The sequence below is a fragment of the Drosophila takahashii genome, chromosome 3R (genome assembly GCF_030179915.1).
Source record: "Drosophila takahashii strain IR98-3 E-12201 chromosome 3R, DtakHiC1v2, whole genome shotgun sequence".
Taxonomy (NCBI): Eukaryota; Metazoa; Arthropoda; class Insecta; order Diptera; family Drosophilidae; genus Drosophila; species Drosophila takahashii.
The window spans coordinates 13004119-13030045 of record NC_091681.1 but is presented as its reverse complement, the minus strand read 5'-3'; the positions used below and the strand labels follow the sequence as shown (position 1 = coordinate 13030045).

The window sequence follows — 25927 nt, the reverse complement described above, 5'->3', positions numbered from 1 at the left end:
TTAGTTGGATACTGAGCTTAACTACAAATTTGGAATATAGTTTGATTATTTTTATGACAAACCCGACCAATATACGCAAAAATCAGTTTTTGGCAATTTTTATACCCGTTACTCGTAGAGTAAAAGGGTATACTAGATTCGTGCAAAAGTATGTAACAGCTAGAAGGAAGCGTTTCCGACCCCATAAAGTATATATATTCTTGATCAGGGTCACAAGCCGAGTCGATCTAGCCATGTCCGTCTGTCCGTCTGTCCGTCTGTATGAACGCTGAGATCTCAGAAACTACAAAAGCTAGAAGGTTGAGATTTCCCACACATATTCTTTGGCTTCCTACGCAGCGCAAGTTTATTTTAGCCGAGTGCCACGCCCCCTCTAACGCCCACAATCGCCAACTACCGATTTTAAAATGGGTCCTGCGCCCACATCTTTAAAGATTTCCGAGAAGTATAAATTCAATTTTGTTGTGTATATTTATACCTATCGAAATGTAGAAGACATTTTTCAAATCGGACCATTCATTAAAAAGTCATACGCAATCAAAAATTATATATCTATCTCCCTCGCACTCCCTTTAGCTGAGTTACGATTATTAGTCAACCCGACACAACGTTCGCACTCCCTTTAGCTGAGTGACGGGTATTAGATAGTCGGGACAACAACCCGACTATAGCGTTCTCTCTTGTTTTGTTATTTTTTGGACCTGTCTTCTGTTGTAAATTTATCCTATAGGAATGCTAATATGTGACATTTTTCTGTACTGAATGCTTCATTCACATGCTAAACTATTAAGTTAAAAGCAAAACATCCAGCAATTGAGAGATAGAGGTAAAGAAATCCGCTTTACAAAACAGTCGGAAAAAATGTCCCGAGCGACATGTCCCGAGCGAATGTGGTTGAAACTGCATAAAAAAAAAACGGCAAAGAATTTTTGAGTAAAACCAAAAGCATTTCACAGCGACATGTTTGAACAACATTCTAAAAAAATCGCATTCAAATATTCCATCAGAATTTGCTAATTTCTGGTGTTGTATGAACTTCCCCGAAATCCACTTATATTTTTGTCCCGAGCGAATACGTCAGTTTTTTACCGATATCTTAAAAACTAAAAGTGGTACAAAATCAAGATTTTTACCAAAAATAGAGCTTGGGAAAAGTGAAAAGAAAAGCCCATAATTAAAATTAAAATCCATTGTTTTACAATTTTTTTTTCAACTTTAAAGGTGTGCAAATGTCCCGAGCGACATTTTGGAAGTGCCCATATACAATTAATATTTGATTTGTCTTTTGATTTATTTAAATTTTTGGGAAGCAACAATCTACAGTCCCATATTTGTTTAATACACTGCTTCGCCTTACCGAGCGTCCACTGTATTTAAATAATGATAAAGCAAACCTCAGTAAAGAATAAATGAAAGGAAATTTTAAAAGTGAGCTTTTAAACTGTAAATAAGAAAACCAATGAAATGAAAGACTAATTCAAATGAAGCTTATAAAACTACCACGAAATTAAATCTACGCTATTTGTTCACTTTATTTACATTTATTTCTAGCTTTTTAATCAAAATATAATAAAACCAAAAATATTAGTATTTAAACCCAAAAAAATGTTTAATGACTTAGGGTTTTTTAAATGTAGCGCTCATAGTTAAGACAAATCGATTGTTTTAGGGCATATTATAACTTCCTCCATCTGGTAACACTGAAAATAGAGAAATCGATAAATGTCCGATAGATTTGGACAAAGTGAAAATGAGCGCACGGAAGGTAAACAATTTGAATTTTCTGTTATTAAGGGTGAATAATGATATAAATATGGCTTAGAAAACCTGGGTGAGATGCGCCTTCAGCGAGATGAACTTGACCGCCAGTCCGGCTCCTTTGGAAGCGACGCCAGCCAAGCGCACAAGAAGTGCCAGCAATGTGACCGCCAGAGTTTCGAGATCTCAAAGCGGGAAGTCGGGTATTTCGACGCCCACAAAGATTCCCGCGGTGGAGTCCGTGGATCTCACAGCCATTGATGATGACCAGGATGCGGACATCACTGGGCCACCGCCGCAGGTCAAGGAGAACTGGATGGATAGCTTTGCGCCGGCCAACAGCGAAGATTTGGCCGTGCATCCCAAGAAGGTCGGAGAACTTCGCGATTGGCTGCGTCACTGTGAAGCGGTGCGAAAGAAGTTCCCCGCGCAAATTTGCCTGCTCACCGGACCAACTGGAGCTGGGAAAACCGCCACGTTGCGTTGCCTGGCCCAGGAGTTTGGCTACCAGCTGCAGGAGTGGATCAATCCGGTGGATTGCGAGGTGGTCAACGCTCTGGGCGATCAGCCAAGTGGTGCCGCCTATGTGGGCTCCCATCTGGAGGCCTTCAAGAGCTTCCTGCTGCGCGCCTCGCGTTACAAATCCCTGCTGGACTCGCACAACAAGCGATTGCTTCTAGTCGAGGACTTTCCCAACGTTCTGCTCAGCGATAAGGAGGCGAACTTTGAGGAGTTACTAGGGTAGATATCAAAGAAGAAATATTTCAGAATAGTTTCCTTTACAAGCATATATCTTTTTAGGGAATACTCAACCTATGGAAAGTCCCCGCTGGTATTCATCGTGGCCGATGCCAAATCCCGGGGCTTAAACATTAGCTACCGCCTTTTTCCCGATCAACTGAAAGCCAAATATCGCATTGAGCACATCAGCTTCAATTCTATTGCATCGACAATTATGCAAAAGTCCATGAAAGCCTTCTGCTCCGTAATGCAGCAGCCGCAAAATAAAGCAACTTACAAGTTGCCCTCGTCCACTGTTGTTGACTCAATAGTTGTAGGCGCCCAGGGCGACATAAGAAATGCATTGATCAATCTGCATCTCAGTTCCTTGAAAGGAGTTCCCAGCATGCCCACCAAACAGTTGAATGTCAGTGTAGCAGCCACCAAAGGACGCAAAAAGAAGATGCAGAGCACTCTTAAGTCAATTGGTAGAGATGAATCCATTACCTTGATGCACGCTTTGGGAAGGGTGCTGAATCCCAAGTGTAAGTCACATAGAGAATAGCGCCCTTCATGAGTGGATTCAATGAATTATTTTGAATTTTTTGTTTTATATGAATTAATTAGAATTTTGAGTTTAATAGGATTGAATGAATTTGATTTTTGTGTTTAATAGAATTGAATGAATGAATGGCATGAATTCCGAAATAATTCAAACGACAATTTCTTTTGAAGAAGAAAGGGCCATAATTTTGTAATTAAATCTGTCTAAAATTTTATTTACTAAGCAGTTAAAGTTGATTTGTTAAAAATTTTCCACTTTTTGTTCTCAAAAGAAAACACAAAAAAAATCTGGCAAATTCAAAAAATTCTTAAAAATTTGTGATTTATTCATTCAATTCGAAATGAATTAAAAAAACATTCAATTTATTTCACATAGAATTTAATTAAACAAAGCAGATATTTCATGGCCACACTATGATAAATCAAAAATTGAATGATTCACGCAGGGCTCTAATAGAAATATCTCTTCTAACACCTCTAACCTCTTATTTTATTCAGTTAATGAGGACAAAAGCATGCTGCATAGCCCCGAGGAATTAACCGAAGCGTTTAATACAGAGCCAAGGAATTTCGTGAACTTTATACATGCCAATTATCTGCCACATTTTAAGGAGATCGACGAAGTTGTTCTCGCCATAAATGACTTGGGTCTGTCAGATACCATGCTCAATGAGTATCGTGATGACGCCTTGTCCGTGATGGGTCTCAACATCGCCATCAGGGGCGTTATGCTGGCCAATAGCTCCCCTGTCAGCGGTTGGATGCCAGTTAGAGGACCCAAGCGAATTAATATACAGCCACAGGCGACTGTGGCTGAACAGAGACTGGTTGGTGTGGGTTACGCGGGCATTTCCAGGACGCTTTACGCCACCGAATATAGTTCTTTGGTGAAGTGCATAGCTGGAAAGATTTCGGAGGACAAACCAAACCAAAGCATGGACTCTATTTAATTTTAGACTAATTTGTGAATAGATTTTAAAAAGATAATTTATCTGTTGAAACTTAAATATGTATACGTCCCCAGGACAAATTCAGAATCGTAATACAAACACCATTTATTCGAATTCACGATTTAACTTTTTATTTACCTACAAATCGAGTTTTCATTATACAAAATTCCATTAAAATCAACGCGTCGTGGCAACATTTTAAAGTATTGTACACCATGCAGACCAACAAAAATACAATTGGGAGGCATTGCTTGCAGTTAATAATAGTAATGCTAATGATTTTGCTTTCGAATGATGAACTGATGATTCAAATGACGCCCACAGATGACTTAAAAACTAAACAAGGTTTCTGTCCACCACAACTGAGTCTTCTATTTACACAGGGCGAAGTGAGGCACACTATCCTATTTGACCACTGCATCGCCTGGCTTGGGAACATCGCTGGAGTTGTCGTCCTCGTCCATTTGGTTGCCGTCCAGCAGGCGCTGGCGCTCCTCCTCGTTGGCATGGCCGTTGAGGTGGATGGGCGATCGGGATCTGGAGCGAGTGTGGCTCCGCTCGTGCCGCTGCTCGGCATGACCATTGGCGATGTTCAGCCCGGCCACGCCCATCTCGTGGCCATCGCTGCTCGAAGAGGATGTGCTGGAAGTGGTGCTCGACGTGGTGCTGCTGCTGTCGCTCTCGCTGTCCTCGCTGGAGGAGTCCATGGGCGTTGGCTGTGGCTGCTGAGGCGGCTGTTGTCTGGCCTGCAGCTCGCAGGCGGAGCTGGGCGTCGGGGCCACCGCAGAGGGCGGGGAGGCAGCGGCCGCTGCAGCTGCCGCCGGACCCGCTGTCGTAGAGCACGAGCGCAGGAAGTGGGAGCGTAGAACTAGAAGAGCAGATACTCTTTAGTATATGAGTGATTCTTTGTGAAACGTATCGAGATTTTCTTCATGGTCTCAAAACGATATATAATTTTTATGACACTATTACACCATTTAAAAAGTTTTTAAAAAAGTTAAAAAAAAAATCCATTTGACAGAAGCGAAGATATGACGATGCTATTTTTTGATAAATTCATTTATAATTTTAAATTACGTGGGTCAAAAAATAAATAAAAATACCCAAAAATTATTATTTTTGCCAAGCTTTCAGATAAAAATAACACCCATAATGGTTCCAGTGCAAAATATGGTTCAAGCTTAAAAAAAAATATTTCATTTGCGGTTTTTTGCAAATCAGCATTATTAATCTTTATAAAAAACAGTAAAATGTTCTATACATAATTCTTGTAATTTAAAATTATAAATGTTTCTGTTAAATGGATTTTTTTAAAATCATTTTTAAATGGTGTGATAGTGTCATAAAAATTAGAAATCGTTTTGAGACCATGAATAGAATAATAACTCATATAGAATAAAAATACCCTAAGCCTGCCTACTCACATTGATTCTCCCTATTCAGCTGGCGCATCTTCTCCTCCTGCGCCCGTAGCTTGGCGCCAAACTCCTTGGACACGTTCTGGGCCTTAGAGTAGCGATCCTCGATCTGCAGGCACTCCTGGATGAGCTCCTGCTTGCTCATCGTCTCCAGCCGCTCGAGTCGCGCCCGCTCGTAGACATTGGAGAACTCCTTGGAGAGGAAGAGCACCTGGTCCTCGGTCTGCGAGTTGAAGCAATTGTCGTCGGAGTCGTCCTTGTGCAGCTCGGACATGTGCTCCTCCATCAGGAAGCGGTTGGTGTTGTACGGCACGAGCAGGGATCGCGAGCGGACCAGCTTGGTGCGACTATTCTGGCGGGTATTCCCCTCGAGCGTGGCTCCCGCACCAGCTGGCATATCGAGTTTCCACTGTGGGTAATGATTCTTGGTCTTCTTGGGCAGCATCTTGGACTTTTTGCCCCGGCGATGCTTCCGTTTGGGCATTCCTGCTCCGCCTCCGCCTCCCCCGCTGCCACCACCTCCTCCTCCGCCGCCATCCAAAGGACGCTGCTGGACACCGCCACTTTCTGCAAATGAATCGAATAGAGAACCAAATTCAAATTGAAACCGCCAAAAAACTGGGAATGCAACTCTGTGAAACGCACAGGCCTAAGTGGAAAAAAAACAATCCAATAAGACAGTCGCCATTGGTCGCTTGCCCCTTCCAGCACTCCCCGAGTGCCGATTTTTACCTTTTTTCACAGCTTCTGCCATTTTAATTGATGTCTTTTATTAATAAACACTTTAAGCGAAAGATCAGACTGCCGTGCGAATTGGTAAGCTTGCGAAATTTATTCTGTTTTTTTTATTCTGCGTTTGGAGTGTGGCCAGGTCCTGCAACCTTAATCAAACCAAAGTTCTCCGTTTCGAGCGATCCCAAAATCCCGATTTGCTGCCCTATTAAAAATAGTGGGCGGTAAATTCAAAAAACCAATTTCAATCTTTAATAAACTAATACTAAAACCCTAAAAATATTCCATTAGCTTTTTAAAACATCAGTAAATTTTCAAAAATCCAAAAAAAATTAGTTTTAATCAATTTGAAAAGCGATTAAAGAATTAAATTCAAAGACTACCAACTTAACGAATATTGATAAGAATTCCAGAATTATTAATGGAAACCATGAATTCAGTTGAATATGTGATTATGGATTTTAGAAATAACACAGGTACACAGCAAAAAATTTCCACGAACCATTTCTAGTTTTCCATGATTATTAGGTGCTCCTGAGTAAAAGTCCCATACAAACTTATGTCCCATCACCTACAGGTTCCGCGGTATAGCTAAGAATACAAAAATCCGATGTTTGCCGACATTTCGATTTATGTGGCCGATATAATTGGACTTTCCTTAATTATTTTCGCTGAAATCTACTCTCAATACATCACGGCATTCCTAAAAAATAGTCCCCATTGTGAACCATTGCCCATGTCGTTGGAATTCGACGCCAAAGGTGAAAATCCAAAAATTGTAGAGATTTTTCTGATGGAAAAACAATTCTGAGAGTTAAATCTTGAATGGAACTAATTTTAACTATTCATTGTATCTATTGTTCATTGTATGCTTTAATTTCGGTTTAAAGCGTTTTCATAAGGACATTTTATTGGATTTCTTATACTAATAAAACCGATTTTTTGATTTCATTATCTACTCCTAAATGTTGTCAAATTTTGAATAAGTCATGGCAACCTCTAGAACTACACTCATAGAAATTTTCCGGTAAAATCGCCCTAAAAACAGGGAAAATCGCCCTAAAACGGGGGTCAATGGCGACTAGGCGACAAATCTAGGGCGAATCGCCATAAAAATAATACCAAAAAAAAGCAAAAAAAAAATTAATTAATTTTTCGATGATGGGGGGGGGGGGGTGTGTGTGTGTGTGTGTTGGTTGATATTTCCTGGGAACAGGACTCAACACATACACACACACACACAGACACGAACATCGTTTCAGATAATTTGTTTCTTGAATTGTCGGCTATACCGGACGATGCTGTTGGGGGCAGGAGGCAGCAGACTTGTATAACCGCCGGTTATAACTGAAAAATCATCTTTGTAATCGAATTAAGGAGATGTATATAAGGAGAAAAAACAACTTACTTGAGAAAAACATTAGGGTGTCTCTACGAGGGTTCGAACCCACGGCCTCTCGAGTTGGAGTCTAACGGTCTAGCGCTGCACCACAGTCCTATCGAGCTATGCAACATACAAACCCTGTACACATCTTATTTTTTTGCGGTCTAAGTTATACAAACAAAAAATTGTATTTTTTGCTGGTGACTGGGATACTTTGGGCCGTTTCCTCGCATGCTTAACATAAATTAGTCTTTAAACTCAGAATTTCCATATGTATTTAGGTTTTTAAGACTACTTTAAATTTAACACGCGGACGAAAAAACTTAATTAGTAATAAAAACTGTAATAAAAAAAAAAGTGTTGACTCACACAGGAATCGAACCCACGACCTGTATTTTCAAACAGCAAAGCTGAAAGTGCGAGTGCTTAGACCGCTGGGCTACCCATTCTTACTCACTTGTCTTGACTTGTCAACTACACACACATGTACATAACATGTTTTACATGTATGTATTCATTTATTGCGTCATACAATTTCGCCCTAAAAAACAGGGCAAATTGGCCTTTTTGGAAAAACTAACCCTAAAAAATATTTTCCATGGCGATTTTTCGTATATTTAGGGCTAGCCACCCGTATAATAAGAAAATTTTTCGTAGCTTTAGGGCGACCGCGGTTTTAGGGCGACTTTTCTAGTATTTAGGTAAAAATTTCTATGAGTGTAAGAAACTAAATACGTTCACTTAACATACACAGAGAAATGTAAATGTTTACTCCCATTCTGTAGGATGCCTTGACTTTTTTAAAATTTGACAACATTTAGGAGTAGATAAAGAAATAGAAAAAACGGTTTTATTAGTATAAGAAATCCAATAAAATGTCCTCATGAAAACGCTTTAAACCGAAATTAAAGCATACAATGAACAATAGATACAATGAATAGTTAAAATTAGTTCCATTCAAGATTTAATTCTCAGAATTGTTTTTCCATCAGAAAAATTTCTACAATTTTGGGATTTTCACCTTTGGCGTCGAATTCCAAAGACATGGGCAATGGTTTAAAATGGGGACTATTTTTTAGGAATGCCGTGATGTATTAAGAGTATGTCCTACCGAAAATAATAAAGGTTAGTCCAATTATATAAGCCACGTAATTCAAAATGTCGGTAAACATCGGTTTTTTGTATTCTTAGCTGTACCGCGGAGCCTGTAGGTGATGGAAAATAATTTTGTATGGGACTTTTACTCAGAAGCACCCACATATCATGGAAAACTTGAAAAGGTTCGTGGAAATTTCACAAAGTTTAATTTTGTGTTCCTGTGTAATTTTTTTTACTGGGAATCATGATTACTGATCCATCAGTTTGATTAAATTCCTATGCTAATTTTATTTTAAAAATTTTATTTGGCACCAAACATTTACTGACATTAGTTGTAACCGCATTGGTTTTCGTTCTACGCCCTCAGACTGTCGTGGATCCAATCGATGTAGGAGGCCACTCGGGTGTAGACATCCGGCCAGTCGGGATTGGGACAGGGCACGGGACCGAAGGACACCAGGCCGCCCAGCAGATAGCCCTCGTTCTTGAACAGCATCAGTGGTCCGCCGGCGTTTCCGTGGCACTCCTTGGAATTGGTCAGCCCGCAGAGCTGGGAGGCCTGGATCCGCAACTGCTGGCCGGCGTACTTCCTCTGGCACTCCTCGATGGAGCTGATGGTCACATAGCTCTTTCGCATCCTGGGCGAGGATCTGGCCTGCCAGCCAGCCACCTCGGTGACCAGGCCCTCCAGTTCATCGGCCCGCAACTGCTTGTTGGGCAGGCAAATGGGAACCACAAAGTCATTGAGCTTGGCAGGATTGGCCAAACGGACGAGGGCAATGTCGTTGATCTGCGTTCTGTCGGTTCGATTGTAAAGCGGATGCGGCAGCAGCTCCTCGACGCCTATGTCCTGGTACGGAGGAGCACAGTCCGCCACCTGAGTGTCCTGATGGAACTGGCAGTCGGGATTCGTGCTCGTGTCCCATTCCCCCAGACGAACCGCTGTGATCTGCAGATTGCCCACCGCCGCCTGAGCCACACAGTGAGCAGCGGTTAGCACATAGCGATCGCTGATAAGCACTCCACCGCAGGCGTGGATCTTCTCATGATTGCCTGGCGGGAGAAAGTCTAAATTACTGGTCTGCATTTTAGCAACAAAAAAAACCCACTTACCTCGGGTGTATTCGATAAGAGCCAGCCAGGGAAACTCCCTGATCTTCGTATCCGTGTCATTCGAGCGCTGCCAACGAACCGTCCCGCAATCCGCGGGCAAAAGTGGGTGGGTTAGGGCTCCCAAACCGGCGGTGCTGGGGCAGCAAACCTACAAAATAACAGGGGTTCAATGAGGACTAAGACTAAGATTATAAACAAATTTGGAGTTCTCATGAAACCAAATATAAATGTAGTTGAATGATGAACAAGCTTACATTAGTATTATCTTAAAATTAAGTATTATATAAAAAAATACAAAAATTTATTTACTTAAATACTAAATAATTTGTATAATTTTTAATTTATTGTGATAGCAATTGCGATAATAATAAATTAAAAAAGATTTATAAATAGAAATTAAATTAAGATTAGGAATAAGGGAAAAGCCTTTATAATTAAATCCATTGTTTAAAGAACCAAACTGGAAAAAACTTGAAAAACCTAAAAACTGTTATAATAAAGCCATGGACCAAGTTATCCTGCTTTCTAAATCAGAAATGTGAATAGAAATTTCACTATCTTGTTTCCCTAATAAAATCTTTTTGATTTCATTAACAAACTCTTATCTGTAGGAAATGATAAGAACCCCAGGGCTTCTTTTTTCTCTCGATCGTTTTTAGAAAACCGAAAAAATCAAGCTGAGTGAAAGTGAAAACCAGAACGGGCTTTTTTTCGTTGCGCTTAATGGATCGAGTTGTGGAAGTTCGAGTTTAATCGGGTATCTTTTTTGGTGATTCACCCACCTGGACGCCGTTGCCCCGCTCCCCGCACTGATTCTCGCGGAGAAGAGTGCGATCGCTCTGGGACGGATTCCCAGAAACCAGGATCCGCATAAAGTAGTCACAGTCCCGGATCGAAATGCAGTGACCGGTGACACGGCCAGTGGGGATTTTCGAAACACAGTTGATGGGGAGTTGAGCTGGAGGAGAATAAGTTCACTGCTAAGTTCACAGACTTGTTTACGATTTTACGACTATGCCGTATGCCGTATGCCGTATTCCGTACACACTCACCATTCGCGCCCAATCCCAATGCCAGCGCGCCGACAACAACAAGTAGAGCTGGAAAACTTCCCATGCCGGACCGGATCGATCAGATACGATACAGAATAAAGTATACAGCTAAGCGGAACGAATGAGACTGCGATTGCGACTGAGACTAACACTAAGTTCGGCCTGCGAAGTTAAGTGCCTGTGCTTGGGCCTGTGAATTACCAGAGAGACGCTTTCGGGCCGGGTTCAGATAACATAATCGTAGTTGTGCAACCGAACCGGGTGCTTTGTAGAGCTTTTTAACCCCCTGCAATACGGTATACGAATTTATTATAATTTTTAGGATTTTATACTTCAAGTAATTTGGAAATGTTAGTGAAAATAGTATTATAGCGTTTCGGGCCTATTTAATATATATTCTTGATCTGGATCACTAGCCGAGTCATGTCCGTCCGTCCGTCTGTCCGTTTAAGTGTCCGTATGAGCATTGTGATTTAGAGAGTTGGGGTATTAGATCTAAATTCCCTAGCTTCCTATTCAGCGCAAGTTTGTTATGTGAATGTGCCACGCCTACTCTAACGCCCGCAATCGCTAACGACGCTAGAATCAGTCTAGCGCCCTCATTTTTAATGATTTTGTAAAGGTGTAAGTGTGGGTTTGTATCGATTATCCATACCCATATACTCATCCAAAATTGTATAGATCAGACCATTCATTAAAAAGTTATACTCAATCAAAGTTGAGTAATGAGTAATGGGTATCTGATTTACGGGGCACTCGACAATAGCTCTCTCTAGTTCTCTCGTGTGTTTATTTCAGTAGTCAAATTAAACCCATTAGAATATATTAATAATTTAATATAATGATTATATACTACTTATTAAAACCGAATTATTATTATTAATAAATACCATTCTTATTATTTGTAGAGGTACTTGGCTTTTGAACTAATTAAATTCGATTTTTATAAATTCAGTTTAAAGTAATAAGATTTGTTAATTACTTTTGTGCTAGTAATAATTTCCAAATATTGTAGCTCCAAAAAGACTTCTTCTTATCAGCTGCATCAGTTTCAAAAAACCGGTAATTTAGGTACACCCATCGCGCGCGGTACATTTTCTGCCTCCGTCGATCTGGCAACGCCGCGTACAAACACACCCAGGTACTGGTTCCGACTGGCCGTGTGTGTGTCTGCCCGCGCGTCTGTGTTAGTGCGGAGAGTGCACAGAGCTGTCCGCCATCTTGTCAGCCCGTGTTCTCTCAGCCCGACTGCATCGAAAAATTACAAATTTAATCGTTAAACGCGTTTTATGCCCAATTAAAACACCAGAAAGTGCTGCAGTACACATTTGCCCACAGCCAGGATATCGTCTTGAGTACGCAGCGCCAAGATAAAGGGGTGAAAATTGCATTTGAAAGTGGAATTGTTGGTGCGAAGAAAATTTTTCTGCAGCAAAAAATTCCCAGGTCTGTGCTGGCGTAATTGTGTGCGTCTGCATGTGTGTGTGAGAGGCGGGACAGGGTTGCCGAGGCGCGCGCTAAAAAGCACCTTAAAGAGCTTATTCAAGACTTAATCGGGATGAATTGTCTTGAAATAGGTGCGGTTAAGTGTTTTAAACTAATTATATGGCTTGTGAATTTTTTGCGTGGCAAATAGCATGATTTCCTGGACAGTTTTTAAGTTCGCGGTGAGGTGACAACCCTATTCATGGGAAGGGTACTCAAACAACAAAAACCAAGTACGTTGCGCGGCGCCACTTTGACGTTTGAATCGTCATCAGACGGTTGGGTAAATTTTCTCGCTCTCGTCTCGTCGCTCTCGGTTTCGGCCCCAACTAAATGCGTGTGTGTGTGCTTCTGTGTGCTAGAGTGTGTGTGAGCCCGTGACGCATTCTTGTTTTGCATCAAAAGTCGCCAAAGCAAAGAAATCGAAGAAAACCAGCAACAAAGCTGCTAAAGCCCAAAATGATTATATGCCAGGAATCAAATCGTAGTTAAAATTCAATCGGCCCTGCATGTGCAACTCTAAGCGCAAGTGTATTCGTGTGTGTGTTTGTGGTGGGGGCGGGGCGGGGTGGGGCGGGCCAGTGGGGGAAGGAAGCGAAAGAGCCAACAAAGAGAACCAGAAAAAAGGGCGAGGGCGACTGGCTGGAAAGAAGAGAAGATGAGAAAACGGAAGGGGAATGGGGGGAACAAGGGAAATCATAAAAACGCCGGCAACAGCGATTCTCGAGTGCCCTCCCCTCCACAGACAAACACACCCACAAGCCACAAAAGCGAATGACAAACAAAACGCTTAACGAAATTCAAAACGCGCTCCCCACCAAAGGTTCATTTACACGGAATTCGTAATTTGTTTTGTTTAGTTTTGTGGATTTGTTTATTGGCGACATGAGGATGACCCTCCCCTCCCTCCGCCTCTTCTTCTTTAAAGTGTGTGCGTGTGTTTATATTGCCAAAAATATTCGCAAGTGTTGAGTAAAGTCCATGGGAAACCGAGACAATCGTTAACTTGGCTTAAACGGAACAGATGTGTGTGCTTTTTTTTTTTTGATACCAACAACAGCTGCCGCTCACTAGCAACAACAAAATACAGCGAAAAAAACCCAAAATTTCATACACTTTAATTAAAAACCGAAATAGTGATCGTAAACCTTGGATATTTTATTTTGTGAACGCTTTTGTTTTACCTCAATTCGTCTTATAATTATTATTATAGCACGGCTATAAAATAATAGTTATTACATTATTGCCTGTGATTTTTTCAAGAAACGAAAAAAAACGCTAAGGTCAAAAAGCCTTGGAAAAAGTTATTTTGAAGATTAAACATAAGTGCTATAATAGAATAAAAAAGAAAAAAAACGCTAAGGTCAAAAAGCCTTGGAAAAAGTTATTTTGAAGATTAAACATAAGTGCTATAATAGAAAGGGAAGAAAAGTTTTTATTTTTTATGGATCATTAAAATGGAAAAATGTTGGACATGGTAAATTAAAATAATCTTTTGGTTTTTATCATATCATAAAGATAGAGAAATGGTACCTTGAAAATATAGTTCATTTTTGATTTTGCAAATATTTATTTTGATATTTATTTAAATAATTCAGTGATTCACATTTAAAAAAACATTAATGTTAATCCGCTTTTAACCGCAAAAAGCTAAGAAAAGAGACACAAAGAATGTGAAATCCAAATAATCGCTCATGAGTCATGATGATTTTGGGTTTCTTTGCAGCCGAAGATAAATGCTCTCAGATTTCGGCAGCACTTCCAAGAATTCTTGGGGTTTCCAAGGGTCCCCTTTAGGCAGTGTCCACTGTACCATTGCTCTGGAGGCAGAGACCCACTCTGTGGGAAGTGGACGGGCCTACGTGCGATGTAAAAGTGGCCAAGTGGAGCTGCAGATGGAGTTCGTTTGGCTTCGCTGGCTGGCTGAATAAACTGAACCGCATGTCTGGCTCTTGGCTTTTACCCCATACCCCGTTTCACCCCATCATCCATCTGAATCTCCATTTCCAGCTGCCTTTGCGGTGGTTCAGCCTCCCCCCGTCCCGCCCTTCAGGTTTCCCCCACCCGATCGTCATTATATTACGTTTTCTTTTCTTTTTGCGCTTTTTTTCGCTTTGCACAATTTAGCCTTCAGTTTCCGGTTATGAAGGAAGCAGCAAACGGGTTCGGTCCCGGCCTCTCTGCCTCTTTCCCCATTCGCGGCCGATGTAATGTGCATTTAAATGCAATTTCTGCTGTGCGTCAATGTCGATGAGTCTGCAAATAGCATGAAAGCGCGCCGAAAATATGGGAATCATATCTCACTCTTATCGCCGCCGTAACGTAACGTGTTCCGCACATCAAAACACAAGTCGATCATCTTTATTTTTAAACATTACTTGTTTACTTTACGAATAATCACTATCTTATCAATTTGATTCTTAATCATTCTTATTTTATAAAGAAACTGCTACATGGTGATAGTTTGATGGGAAGGATTGGGTAAAAGTATTATGTTTAATTCTTCATATTATCGTTATATTGTAACCTAAAAGAAATTAAACTTTGTTTTTAAATTTTTAAGTTTTTTTTATGTTTTTTATTAATGTAACAGACCGTTTTGATTTGGTTTTTTGTGCATTTGTATCTTTGTTATCAACAGTTGTCGACAATGTTGTAAAGTCCCTAACATAATACCTGTTGAAATATTGAGAAACATTTTTACAAGTACATAAACAAGGGTGCTCTGCTGTTTAATAGGGTGTTAGGGCCAGGTATTTACAAAAGTGTTGCAAATGAATGCCTAGTTTTTCAACTGTTCAACTGGTATATTTTCCAGTTCTGGTGTTATTTCATGCTGCCGTAGCTCAGTGAGCGTAACGCCTGGAAACGCTTTGCTCTCGTAATTAACCTCTCGACCGGCTTTCTGCCTGCCTGCCTATCTGCTTACCTGGTTGCTTACTACCTGGCCAAACCTACCAAAAACCCAGCAGACCTTTGAGCATTCGTGTTCCACGACATGCGTTTTCCTCGCGGGTTTTCTTCGTTCCAAAGGTGCCTCAAAAGTTTCCATTAATATTTAAGAAGCAGCAGACGACTAATCGCCTTGAAAACCCATGAACATGATCTATTATTCCATTGCTGCTGCGTTTTCACATCAAGTATTCTATCAGTAATCGAGTCGGCACTTAATTTAAAGTCTTTAAATTAAAGAATCTAAAATTGGAAATGACTCACGTACTATTCTACGAACAAAGTGAAGCTGATGTACTGTGCTCTTTTCATGGTTTCCATCATCAACTACTCACTTGGTATTTGATTTGATTCCATTCAAATACCATCTATGATTCCTCCCTATAGTCAGTTTTATCTATATGCTATTGAAATACTGAAAAATAGGTTAATCTGAATGCCATTTCCCATTTTGTACATTGTTCGATTGGTGTTGCAATGAATAGTGATTACAATTCTGAAAGACATTTGATTTCATGGTTCCATTAGTCTGACATCTATTATTTCGCTTCCTAGCCACTCTTCGCTCACTATAAAGTTTAGAGACTAAGAATTAAGCATCTAAAGATCACTGATCTCAGATTTTTTTTAGTTTCCAGCGGCTATTTGTAAGGTTTCTACCCGCTTGACTTGTACTTTTTGTTCAGGTTCGATGGCTTGTCTCTGCAGCTTTGACTTCTTTTGTCTCGGCGTTCTTTGGCTTTTCTTGTTTTCTCGTTTCTTGTCTCCGCTTCTTATCATTCGAGCGTGTTTCCAAGTTGGACCAAAAAACGAGTTAACATTTAAGACCTAAAATGGCCAAAAACCAAGCGACTGGCTTGGTGGGGATCGCTCGAAAGAACAAGAAAAGCAAACAATAACAAATTCCCAGCATCGTCATTATTTGCAATTATCGACAGTTTGCTTTTGTGCGGTTTCCTCCTTCTCCCTCTCTCTTTTGTTTGTACGCTAAAATCTTGGACTTCGTATTCGTCTGCGGGCTTTGAGATCAAAAACCTTTACTTGGTGTTATTGAGGTATACTATACCGAGTGGAAAAAATCGATGTGATAAATCGACAAGAATGTTTTGTAGGGTATATTAAGAGCAATTCATTACATCGAAGTAAAATGTTTATTAAGAAAGTATTCTATATCGATTTAAAAATACAAAGTTTAAAACGCGAATTCTTAAGCATTGCAATAAAAATTTCATGTGTATTATAGTGCGATGTTCCGTTCTTGCGTGATTTTCTGACAAGAACGTTTTGTAGTACCTATAGATAAGATATCGGTAGGGTATTATTTGACATCCCCAACGGGAGTTGTTTTATTTATGGAGCATTTGTATGTACGAATGTATGTTTGGAGTGTATTCGCTAGGCCTTAGCCTTAAAGATCTTTCAATGTCTTCCCGCAGTTCGTCGGATGAATAAGTAAAAATAGGAAGCATAAACAAAGGTGTCACGTACACTGCTGCACTCACACGTACAGCAAAGGAGTCGTGTTGAATGCGTTAGTGGGTGTGGAAGGGGGGGATTCTGATTCGGATTTGGCTTTGTGAGGCGAAGTGAAGTAAAGTGAAGGGAACTACTGGCAAATGCTTTCAAAGTCATTTCCTTCTTTCTCGGAAAACGTAAAGAAAGCATAAACAAACAAAGAAGCATTCCACTCGCAGCTATAAGTTGGATAACTTGTTCTTCCCGAGCTTGTGTTCGCATATTGTAATCATAAAATACTTGCCTCCCCAGCCGGAATGGAAATCAATATGTGCGAAACTAATCAAAAGCTGTAAAGCGAATGAAAACAATGAGCACACTGAGCGGAAATGTGAAATATCCCCCCTCTCCCTCATATTTCTTTCCTTATATGGTTATGGAATGTTATGGTGTTGTGTGTAATTGCACCGAATCATTCTCATGTATTTATCCATTTCTTCCCCGATTCTCTGGAAAGTCCAGCAATTCGCCCCCGATTTGCGCTTATCTTGTTACTCTTCCTCTCCCGTTTTTTTCTTTCACCGCCTCTGTTTTCTTTCTCTGCCCCAATAATTGCTGTTTCGCTAAGTTCAATAAGATTAAAGTATTCCTACGCAGTTGTTTTTGGTTCGTCTTCCATATATTTGTGCATACAAACGTGCTTCTTTGATTTGCTTAGCATGCAAATTTGTTGAATTTTTTTTTTTGCTACGGTTGGTCAGCCAACAATGCTGGTCAAGACAAAAGCTGCGAAATGTAAAATTATTCAAAACTTTTATTCTGAATTAAAAGTTTCGTATGGCAAGCTAAATAATATAATAAAAATTTATTTTAGAAGTCGAATTGGCTCTTAAATAGTATAAATATATTCTATTTAAACATTAGTGTTTATTAGTAATTTTCACTGATAACTACATAGTTATACCCGTTACTCGTAGAGTAAAAGGGTATATTAGATTCGTGCAAAAGTATGTATCAGGTAGAAGGAAGCGTTTCCGACCCTATAAACTATATATATTCTTGATCAGGATCACTAGCCGAGTCGATCTAGCCATGTCCGTCTGTCCGTCTGTCTGTCTGTATGAACGCTGAGATCTCGGAAACTACAAAAGCTAGAAGGTTGAGATTTTCCACGCATATTCTTGGGCTTCCTACGCAGCGCAAGTTTATTTTAGCCGAGTGCCACGCCCCCTCTAACGCCCACAATCGCCCACTTATGATTTTAAAATGTGTCTGGCGCCCACACCTTTTAAGATTTCCGAGAAGTATAAATGCAATTTTGTTGTGCATATTTATACCTATCGAAATGTAGAAGTCATTTTTCAAATCGGACCATTCATTAAAAAGTTATACGCAATCAAAATTTCTATATCTATCTCCCTCGCACTCCCTTTAGCTGAGTTACGATTATTAGTCGGGACACTAACCCGACTAGTGAGTGACGGGTATTAGATAGTCGGGACACAAACCCGACTATAGCGTTCTCTCTTGTTTTATGTGTAAATATTATTTACTAAAATCATAAAAAAGTAATTCGTGTCAGTGAAACCTTGAAAGCAAAGTCCTATAATTTTGACCGCAAGTGTTTTCGGGCGATTGTTTGTCTGGGTTTATTATTTTTAATTATTGCGATTTTGCTGCGCTATCAGCGTTTGTATTTGTTATTAACGGCGGCGGTGCCAAGCGGCACCCAAAGCAGAAAATAAAAGAGAAGAGATGGGGAGAGCAGAGCGGAGCGGAGAAAGGGGAGGAGAAAGAGGCGAAGAAAGAGGGGGAGGGAAGGGGCAGAAGCGAAGCGGAAAGAAAGCAACGAACGATTCACTTGAACTGGTTTCGGCGAGCAGATTTATTTATTTTGATTGTAGTTTGTTTTTATTATGGCATTCGTTTGCCACGGCTGTAGGTGTGTGTGTGTCACTGCGTGACTTTGTGTGTTTGTGAAAGGAAGAGAGAGAATGTGAATGCGAATGTGTGCAAATGCATTTTGGCAGAGAGCACGTGACAACGCCCATTTATGACGTCTCCCTTTGAACTTTGTAAGCTTATTGATTTTGTAACATATTTTCAAATTGCAGGTCAAGTAACAGGAGATAACAACACAACAGAGAGCAACAAAGGCAGCAGCAGAAGGAGAAGAGCCGACAGAAAGGAAAACAAAAGCGGCAACGGCAACGGCTTCACATTGGACATGTCATGTCAGCAAGCCTCCAGATTCCATTCAGCCACCGCAACAGCCACATTAGCCAAGAGCACAGCCACCAGAAGGTTAGCCACAGTAGCAGCAGCCGCAACAGCGATAACCGCAGCAACAGCAGCAGCAGCGCTGACGCCGGTGGAGAGCCTCATTGCCGGCAAGACGACGTCCGAGGACTCGGATCCCTATGCATTCACAGAGACTGTGGCCGTCGCACCGCCCATTTTATTCAATGCACAGGTAGGGACAACCACAATAGTTTTAAATCTAGATCACAGATCTATAGATCATCGTATGTTACATAATTGGATTAAACATCAAAGTTTATAATTACTGGAAATCGGAATATTAAAATAATTATTTCACCTTTAATCATTCATTACTCCAGATCCATAGATCAAATCATTGTGTATTATATAATTGGATTGATCATCAACGTTTATAATTAAAAAAGTCATCCAATCATGTATCAATGGAAATCGGATTAATAAAATATTGTTTTCACGTATAATCCGAAGTCTACCATTTAGTAATAAATGTTAGAAAAACCTATAAATAATAATAATGTTCTGAAAATGTGGTACCATATGCAATACTTTCTCTAACATCTATGTTGATGTTTTCAGTCTAATTAAAATTGTTATTTATAACAAGTTTCAAGTATTAAATATTGCAAAATGTTTTTGAAACATATTTTTATTTTTGAGTAAAAGCTCGAAATTAAATTAAAATGTAGCTATTAAAGACAATTTGGAAAGTTGATTGGATGTACATTCGGGAAAACATTAATTTGGTACAAGTCGTCCTTGTCAGCTTTATAGTGGATAATGGTTCTAAGAATAATTGTATCTTATTATACTGGTTTAACATTTTCGAGAGTATTAATTGGCACATTCAATAGGATCATTTAATTACCAAGTTAAATTATTTTGACAACAGTAAGAACTTATATTAGTTACCTAGTATTCACAATATATTTTGAGGCTATTATTCATAAACTTCTTATTTATGAGTCCCCCCACAATAATTTTAATAAATGTCAGAGTTATGCTAATCAATTGGCAAACAAATATCGGGATGTAGATTGCAAAAACAATTGGTTTCAAATTGACAACCTGAACTTGAAAAAAAACACGTTTCCAAAAGCAACCCCCCAAACCAGCTTTAAAAACGTCTTTAATATTCAGCCCCTTTCAATCAGCCCTTTTAACCAGTTGTTTTGCTCACCTCTTGCAGAAATCGAGAGCCCGCCTAAGCGACACGAATAGAGGCAGCAACAAGAGGCAGACGGCAGCAACAGCTGCGGCCAGCAGGAAGGCGAATTTGGTGGCACAACTGAATGCCACCGCAGCGGCAAAGGCGCAGGCGTCTTTGACGAATACCACAACGAATTTCCATCATGTCACGCAATCTCAGAGACAGTCGCCGGCGTTGCAGTTGCAGCTGCCGCTGCAATCACAGTCGCAGTCGCAGGCCTCGCCGAAGCGAGCCACCAACGTGTGCATAGTCCGCCCGCAGCAGCAGCAGCTGGAGAAGATAGCCACCTCGGAGTCCTGCCAGCCGCCGGCGGCACCGCCTCCGCTTTACGCCCACACTCCATCTCTGTGGCAGACGCCGCTGCTGCTTGACAACGGGCAAAAGCAACCGCAGCAGCAGCAACAGCAGACGCAGAAGAAACATGTCCAGCATCAGCAGCAGCACCTACTGCAACATCTCCCGCAGCATCAACAGCAGCTGCTCCTGCAGCAACACCAACAGCTGCTTCAGCAGCAACAGCAACAACAGCAACAGCAGCAGCAGCAAACCGTTGCCATTGCGTTGGTCAGTCCGCCCACATCGCCCGCCTCACTACCTTCACCCACTCTGCCGCCAGCCACAGCTGCAGTGACCGCCATGGTGGCTCCGATCTCCGTGTCGCCCAAGGGTGGATTACCCTTGCCACCATCGAAATTCCACCACACCACACTGGCGCAACACTTGCAGAAGGTGGAGTGCTTGAAGAAGAAGAAGTCCTTGCCACTGTCCTGCCAAAACAACAACAATAGCAAGTTGCAAAACAACAACAATGTGGTGGAGTCGCTTAACAAACAACTGGCGGTGCAGGGAGCGAGCTACAATCAGTCTCAGCCGCCACCGCTGATGGTTTTCAACACGGGAACAGTTGCAGTTCCCGCGCAGACGCCACAGATTGCTGCTTCACCGAAACATTCCACCGGCAACAGCGTGGATGACAGCGATCTCAACGAGATACCCGTCAATGTTATCTTCCGAACGCCGCCAGCGGCAGGAGGAGCGGTGGGAGCACCGCCGAATGGAACTGGACGGGGAGCGGGAGTGAAATTGGTGACCCCTCTAACGCCGCCCACACCACCAGAGATCAGCACACCGCCTTTGCTCGCGCAAATGCAACCGCAGATGCCCACATCTTGTGTTCCAGCTTTGGCGCCCAGCTTTAAAGTGATGCCACCAGCAGTTCTCAGCACGAAGGTGGTACCTGCACCACCAGCAGCTCCTCCGAGCTCAAAGCTCTCGGTTGCGTCAGCACCTGCTGTTCCAGCAGCCACCACAACCTCATCAGCACCCGCATTAGCCAAGAAAACTGAACAAATGTCTTCCAAAGTGGCCAACATAAACGCCGCCAACCGTCAAGCGCCAATTGCTGCAAAGGGCGGCCGAAAGGGCATCACTAACAATAGAAACAGCAATGTAGGAGCAAAGAAAACGCCAACGTCAACTTCGATGCCGCCTCCACAGGAGCCGATTGCATTGTCCGCGGATACCGCTCATCGTCAGCGACGCCGCAAGCCCGCCTCCAAACGCAACTTGGCAACTCTGAGTGAGAATGAAACCTTTTCCGCCGACTCGCCCTATTGCCTGCAACAGCACTGGCTGCACTGTGGACCCAAGGATCAGACGCATGAGTCACCGCTATCGCAGAGCAACCGGCGTGAGGAGCGGATTGCGGTGCGTAAAGGAGTCTTGAGGCGCCAGGCGCTGCAGTTGCTGTCCACCAGGTCGTTGCAAGAGCTACCCATGCGAGCGGCCAAACAGCGGTTGCAGTGCGTCCAAAACATGCTGATCAAGTATCAGGATCACGCGGGCCAACAGCAGGGAATGTGAGTATAATGTAAACATATTTTTTTCCAATTTGTTCCTATCGACTTTTGTATTTTTGCAGTGGCATTGGCAACCGCTGTCTGGTGGACAACTGCAAGCAGCCCACGTTGAGCATGGCGGCGCACTGTGAACGCCACATTGTGAACAACAGCACCCAGCAGCTTTTCCAGCCCTGCGTCGCCTGGCGAATGGATGGAACCGCCTGCCAGGCGCCTGTCTTCGATGTGCTGCACACCCTGGCCCTTTGCAAGGTGCACAGCCACCTGCGTTCCGGCACGGATGCAGCCCGTCCAGCACCGAAACCGGTGGCTTTACCCGTTGCCGGACTCAACACGCTTTGTGTGCCCGTGAAGCAGCAGCGTAAGCGCAAGGCAAACACAAATCCCGTGGCTCGTCCGCAGAAACGCGGTAGAAAGCCGGCGAACGAATCAACTGTGTACCAGATCAGCAGGCAGCAGATAAACACACTGCCGCTGATTCCTTCGGCGGGCATGCAGCGCAAGAGCAGCACCACCTCGCTTGAGTCCATTGCCAGCAACTCGCACTCGTCGGCCACCTCGCACTCTCAGCCGCCCTATACGCCCGCAAATGTGTCGGTGGCGGTTCCTGCAGCACAGAACTTGCCCCAGATATCCATTCCACCGGCGCTGGCTCCACTCAGCGGTGATTTTCAGCCGAAGCAGCAGCTACAGCAGCAGCAGCATGAACCGCTGGTGGTGCCCAAATTGGAGGTAGATTCGCTGTTTAAATTCGAGGCCGATCAACAGCAGCAGCAGCAACCAGCTCTCCTTTCGCTGGACAATGCCAATATCAAGGCCGAGGAGATTAGCCAAATTGTGGCCCAATTGGCAGCGGCCGGTGGTGATTTGCCCCACCACAATAACAATAACAACAGTAGCAACCATAATAACAATAGTGTGCACTTCAACAACAACAATAATTTGAACTATAGCAACAATAACAATAACCAGCACAGTTTCCCCTCGTTCAATACGGCCTTCGGCAATGCAATGGGCCAGCCAACTAACACAATCACGCACAATGGCCATGCTGCTCCCACTATTTTGGCCAATACAGCCGATTTGCTTGGCCAGGATATGTTCGGCATTTGCGAGAATAGTTCTGCATACGCCAGCTCGGAAGACACCGGTCTTGGTGGACTGAGCGAGTCGGAGCTGATCGGCGCTAACGATGCTGGTAAGTTTCAAATCGAATTTGCTAGCAGATACATTTTGTGTAACTCCCAAATAAGGAATAGAGCCCTGCATGCATGGATTCAATGAATTATTTTAAATTTTTTGTTTTATATGAATGAATTAATTAGAATTTTGAGTTTAATAGAATTGAATGAATGAATGGCATGAATTCCGAAATAATTCAAACGACAATTTATTTTGAAGAAGAAAGGGCCATCATTTTGTGTTTAAATCTGCATGAATTTTATTTTCTAAGCAGTTAACATTGATTTATTAAATATTTTCCACTTTTTTTTCTCACCAGAAAGCACAATAAAATTGTGTCAAATTCAAAAAATTCATAAAAATTATAAAAATTTCATTCATTCAATTCAAAATGAATTAGAATTGAAAAATTTTTTGAATTTGCCAAACATTTAATTTATTACACAAAGAACTGAATTAAACAAATCAGAAATTTCATGATAAAACAAAAATTGAATGATTCACGCAGGGCTCTAGTAAGGGAGTACAAAATATCTCCTGTAGTTCTGCAGAATTCTAAGCGCCTTATTTTCCTTGCAGATGACATAGCATTGAACGGTGCCCACTTGCTGGAGGAGCACGATCTGGTAAATGTGTTCGACACGCTGCCGGACGATGCCTTCAACGAGCTCTTCCAATCCGGTGTGTATTTAACCACAATTTTACTTGTTCAGCTTTTCATTGTACTAATCCATGTGTGCATCCGCTGCCACCGCCATCGCCATCGCCTTGGACCTGTGCCGATGCAGTGCAACAAGCCGAGTGCGAGGCCATGGACCGGGCTTTGGAGATCGCCGATAAGAACCTCAAGTGTCTGCAGCAGACGATCGGCGGCTCGGCGGACAGCGCCTTTCTTAACGATTTCCTGGACGTTGGCGACGATCTGCTGGCCGATGCTGTGATGCACTCACCGAACACGTCCGGCATAGATGCCGCCACTCTGTTCGTGGATAGCAGCAGCGGCGGCGGCAATAGCAGCAGCAACGGCGCCTCCGATATCCGTGGCTTGGTGCAGACCTAATTCCGGCATCAGGTCGGATTTAGGGCCTACAGAGTTCACTGAATTTTCAACGGAGAGAGAGAGATTTTCCAAGCTTAATTTCCCTTCACACTTTCGGGCAGCTTTCGCTAAGATTTTCGGTATTTTCCTTTTGGCAATTCTGGTTCCGCACAATCTTCTATATGCTGCTTAAAAGTTATATGCATAATCCAGCAAATATGCATTAATTAAATAACATTCAAAAATCATATAGTTATGCGTTAATGTGAAAAACTTACAAAAAAAAAATTACAAAAATTAAAAAACTTCGAAAAAATGTCCAAAAATATTTAATTCAATTTAAAGAACAACAATAAGAATGAAATGTATATGTAATCGTACACAGAAGCATAATTATGTAAATTCGCGGGAAGCTGTAGCATTACATAACTCTTAAAGTAACCTAATTTGTTAGTGAACCGAACAACAAAGGATTGTAGAGAGCAGCTTTATTATACATATAAATGAAAAATTATAGAAAGATACCGGAGCAAACAGATAAAATGAAACCGAAATAGTAGGAAATCTAGCAACAAATTTGAATTCTGAATTAACTGCACGAACGCGATACATTGAAGAGTTCGTTAACCTAAGTAAGCCTAGAATTTGTTTAAACATTTTGTGAGCGCATTTACAACAAGAACACCTTACACTCAAAACGATAATTGCAATCAATTTCAAGTAAAACAAGAGAAGCAGAAGAGTTTTAGTTTGGTTTAGTTCTTGGTTTGCACGTAACACACACACACCCACACCAACACCTACACACACATACAACGTACAAGGGACTAGTTTGAAACCGCGAATCGTATTACTAAATATATATACAACTATATATACTTATATATAAAATATAACTATATATACATAATACTACTTAAATATATCTGTACACATACATTTAAGTGTAAGCTTTAATTTAAACCAACCCACAAACAAAGAAAAGAAAAATCTATAACAAAAAAATCCACAGAATGTAAAAGTGTATACTTGATTTACTTTTAAGCTCTTTTATTTAGCCATTGCGCCATGGCCGAAAACTTTGTTCGATTTTAATTTAGCCTAACAAATTTTAAAAGCAAAATTAGGCTGACCGACAATTTTTGAGTTCTTACCTTGCGTTCGTCTATCTAGATTCTGTAAATTAACAAATATTAAATAGAACATAAATGAAATGTAATTTTCTTTAGTCTAGTGACAAGCAACCACTTATAAAACGAGATATATTTATACAACAATACACAAAACAAGCAAGAAAACTGTTACGCTTTAAAATACGATATATACCACTCACTGGAGCCCGATCCCGAAATCACAACCCTCAGAAAAGAAAATCGTTCAGACCCCAACCATTCCATCCCCATCCATTGTAAGATTTCATTTCTCATCCGACACATGGAATCTAAGCAAGTATTAAATGAATGAAAAACGTTTAATAACACTAGATAACTATGTATTTGTATATGTATCACGCATCGACTTGGCATTATGTTGAAGCACTTTTCGCACACTCGAACACATGCATCTTTCATTGGGATTTTCGTTTGGGCCGTGCGGAAATCGAACGATAGGAGCAGAAAGAACTACTTTAAACATAATGGAACTCTGTAATATATGATATACGATTAACTCCCACA

At 41.5% G+C, this 25927-nt stretch overlaps 4 protein-coding genes across 6 annotated transcripts; 2 read left to right on the top strand and 2 right to left on the bottom strand.

Annotated features, from left to right (window-relative positions):
* Positions 1 to 1716: 1716 nt before the first annotated feature.
* Rad17 (Rad17 checkpoint clamp loader component) lies at positions 1717 to 4096 on the top strand. The gene is made up of 4 exons (XM_017147071.3): positions 1717 to 1765; positions 1823 to 2499; positions 2560 to 3023; positions 3541 to 4096. The coding sequence occupies exons 1-4, from the start codon at positions 1751 to 1753 to the stop codon at positions 3990 to 3992; spliced, it is 1608 nt and encodes a 535-aa protein (XP_017002560.3). The 5' UTR covers positions 1717 to 1750; the 3' UTR covers positions 3993 to 4096.
* Positions 4097 to 4179: 83 nt separating this feature from the next.
* Hexim (Hexamethylene bisacetamide inducible) lies at positions 4180 to 6285 on the bottom strand. The gene is made up of 3 exons (XM_017147072.3): positions 6143 to 6285; positions 5417 to 5977; positions 4180 to 4860 (listed from the first exon to the last, which is right to left on the bottom strand). The coding sequence occupies exons 1-3, from the start codon at positions 6162 to 6164 to the stop codon at positions 4397 to 4399; spliced, it is 1047 nt and encodes a 348-aa protein (XP_017002561.2). The 5' UTR covers positions 6165 to 6285; the 3' UTR covers positions 4180 to 4396.
* A 2624-nt stretch (positions 6286 to 8909) lies between these two features.
* LOC108061014 (serine protease easter) lies at positions 8910 to 10949 on the bottom strand. The gene is made up of 4 exons (XM_017146982.3): positions 10790 to 10949; positions 10520 to 10695; positions 9738 to 9885; positions 8910 to 9677 (listed from the first exon to the last, which is right to left on the bottom strand). The coding sequence occupies exons 1-4, from the start codon at positions 10851 to 10853 to the stop codon at positions 8980 to 8982; spliced, it is 1086 nt and encodes a 361-aa protein (XP_017002471.1). The 5' UTR covers positions 10854 to 10949; the 3' UTR covers positions 8910 to 8979.
* A 1027-nt stretch (positions 10950 to 11976) lies between these two features.
* On the top strand, positions 11977 to 24499 carry l(3)L1231 (lethal (3) L1231). 3 transcript variants are annotated; one of them, XM_017147018.3, is made up of 6 exons: positions 11977 to 12144; positions 18796 to 19154; positions 20151 to 22030; positions 22093 to 23228; positions 23792 to 23893; positions 24001 to 24499. In XM_017147018.3, the coding sequence occupies exons 2-6, from the start codon at positions 18909 to 18911 to the stop codon at positions 24270 to 24272; spliced, it is 3636 nt and encodes a 1211-aa protein (XP_017002507.2). In that variant the 5' UTR covers positions 11977 to 12144; positions 18796 to 18908; the 3' UTR covers positions 24273 to 24499. The 3 variants fall into 3 exon arrangements, with proteins under 3 accessions (XP_017002507.2, XP_017002505.2, XP_017002506.2); XM_017147016.3 differs by having other exon boundaries at positions 11977 to 12235; XM_017147017.3 differs by lacking the exon at positions 11977 to 12144 and adding an exon at positions 12515 to 12557.
* The last annotated feature ends 1428 nt before the right edge of the window (positions 24500 to 25927 follow it).

Bases quoted from the DNA above. Each gene is read 5' to 3' on its own strand.
- Rad17 (XM_017147071.3), top strand. The intron at 2,500-2,559 runs GTAGATATCAAA...ATATCTTTTTAG, and splicing joins AACTTTGAGGAGTTACTAGG to GGAATACTCAACCTATGGAA. The intron at 3,024-3,540 runs GTAAGTCACATA...TATTTTATTCAG, and splicing joins AAGGGTGCTGAATCCCAAGT to TTAATGAGGACAAAAGCATG.
- Hexim (XM_017147072.3), bottom strand. From the start codon at position 6,164: ATGGCAGAAGCTGTGAAAAAAG. The intron at 5,978-6,142 runs GTAAAAATCGGC...ATTCATTTGCAG, and splicing joins GGCAGAAGCTGTGAAAAAAG to AAAGTGGCGGTGTCCAGCAG. The intron at 4,861-5,416 runs GTGAGTAGGCAG...CTGCTCTTCTAG, and splicing joins GCTGAATAGGGAGAATCAAT to TTCTACGCTCCCACTTCCTG.
- LOC108061014 (XM_017146982.3), bottom strand. From the start codon at position 10,853: ATGGGAAGTTTTCCAGCTCTACTTGTTGTTGTCGGCGCGCTGGCATTG. The intron at 10,696-10,789 runs GTGAGTGTGTAC...ATTCTCCTCCAG, and splicing joins ATTGGGATTGGGCGCGAATG to CTCAACTCCCCATCAACTGT. The intron at 9,678-9,737 runs GTAAGTGGGTTT...TTCTCCCGCCAG, and splicing joins TCTTATCGAATACACCCGAG to GCAATCATGAGAAGATCCAC.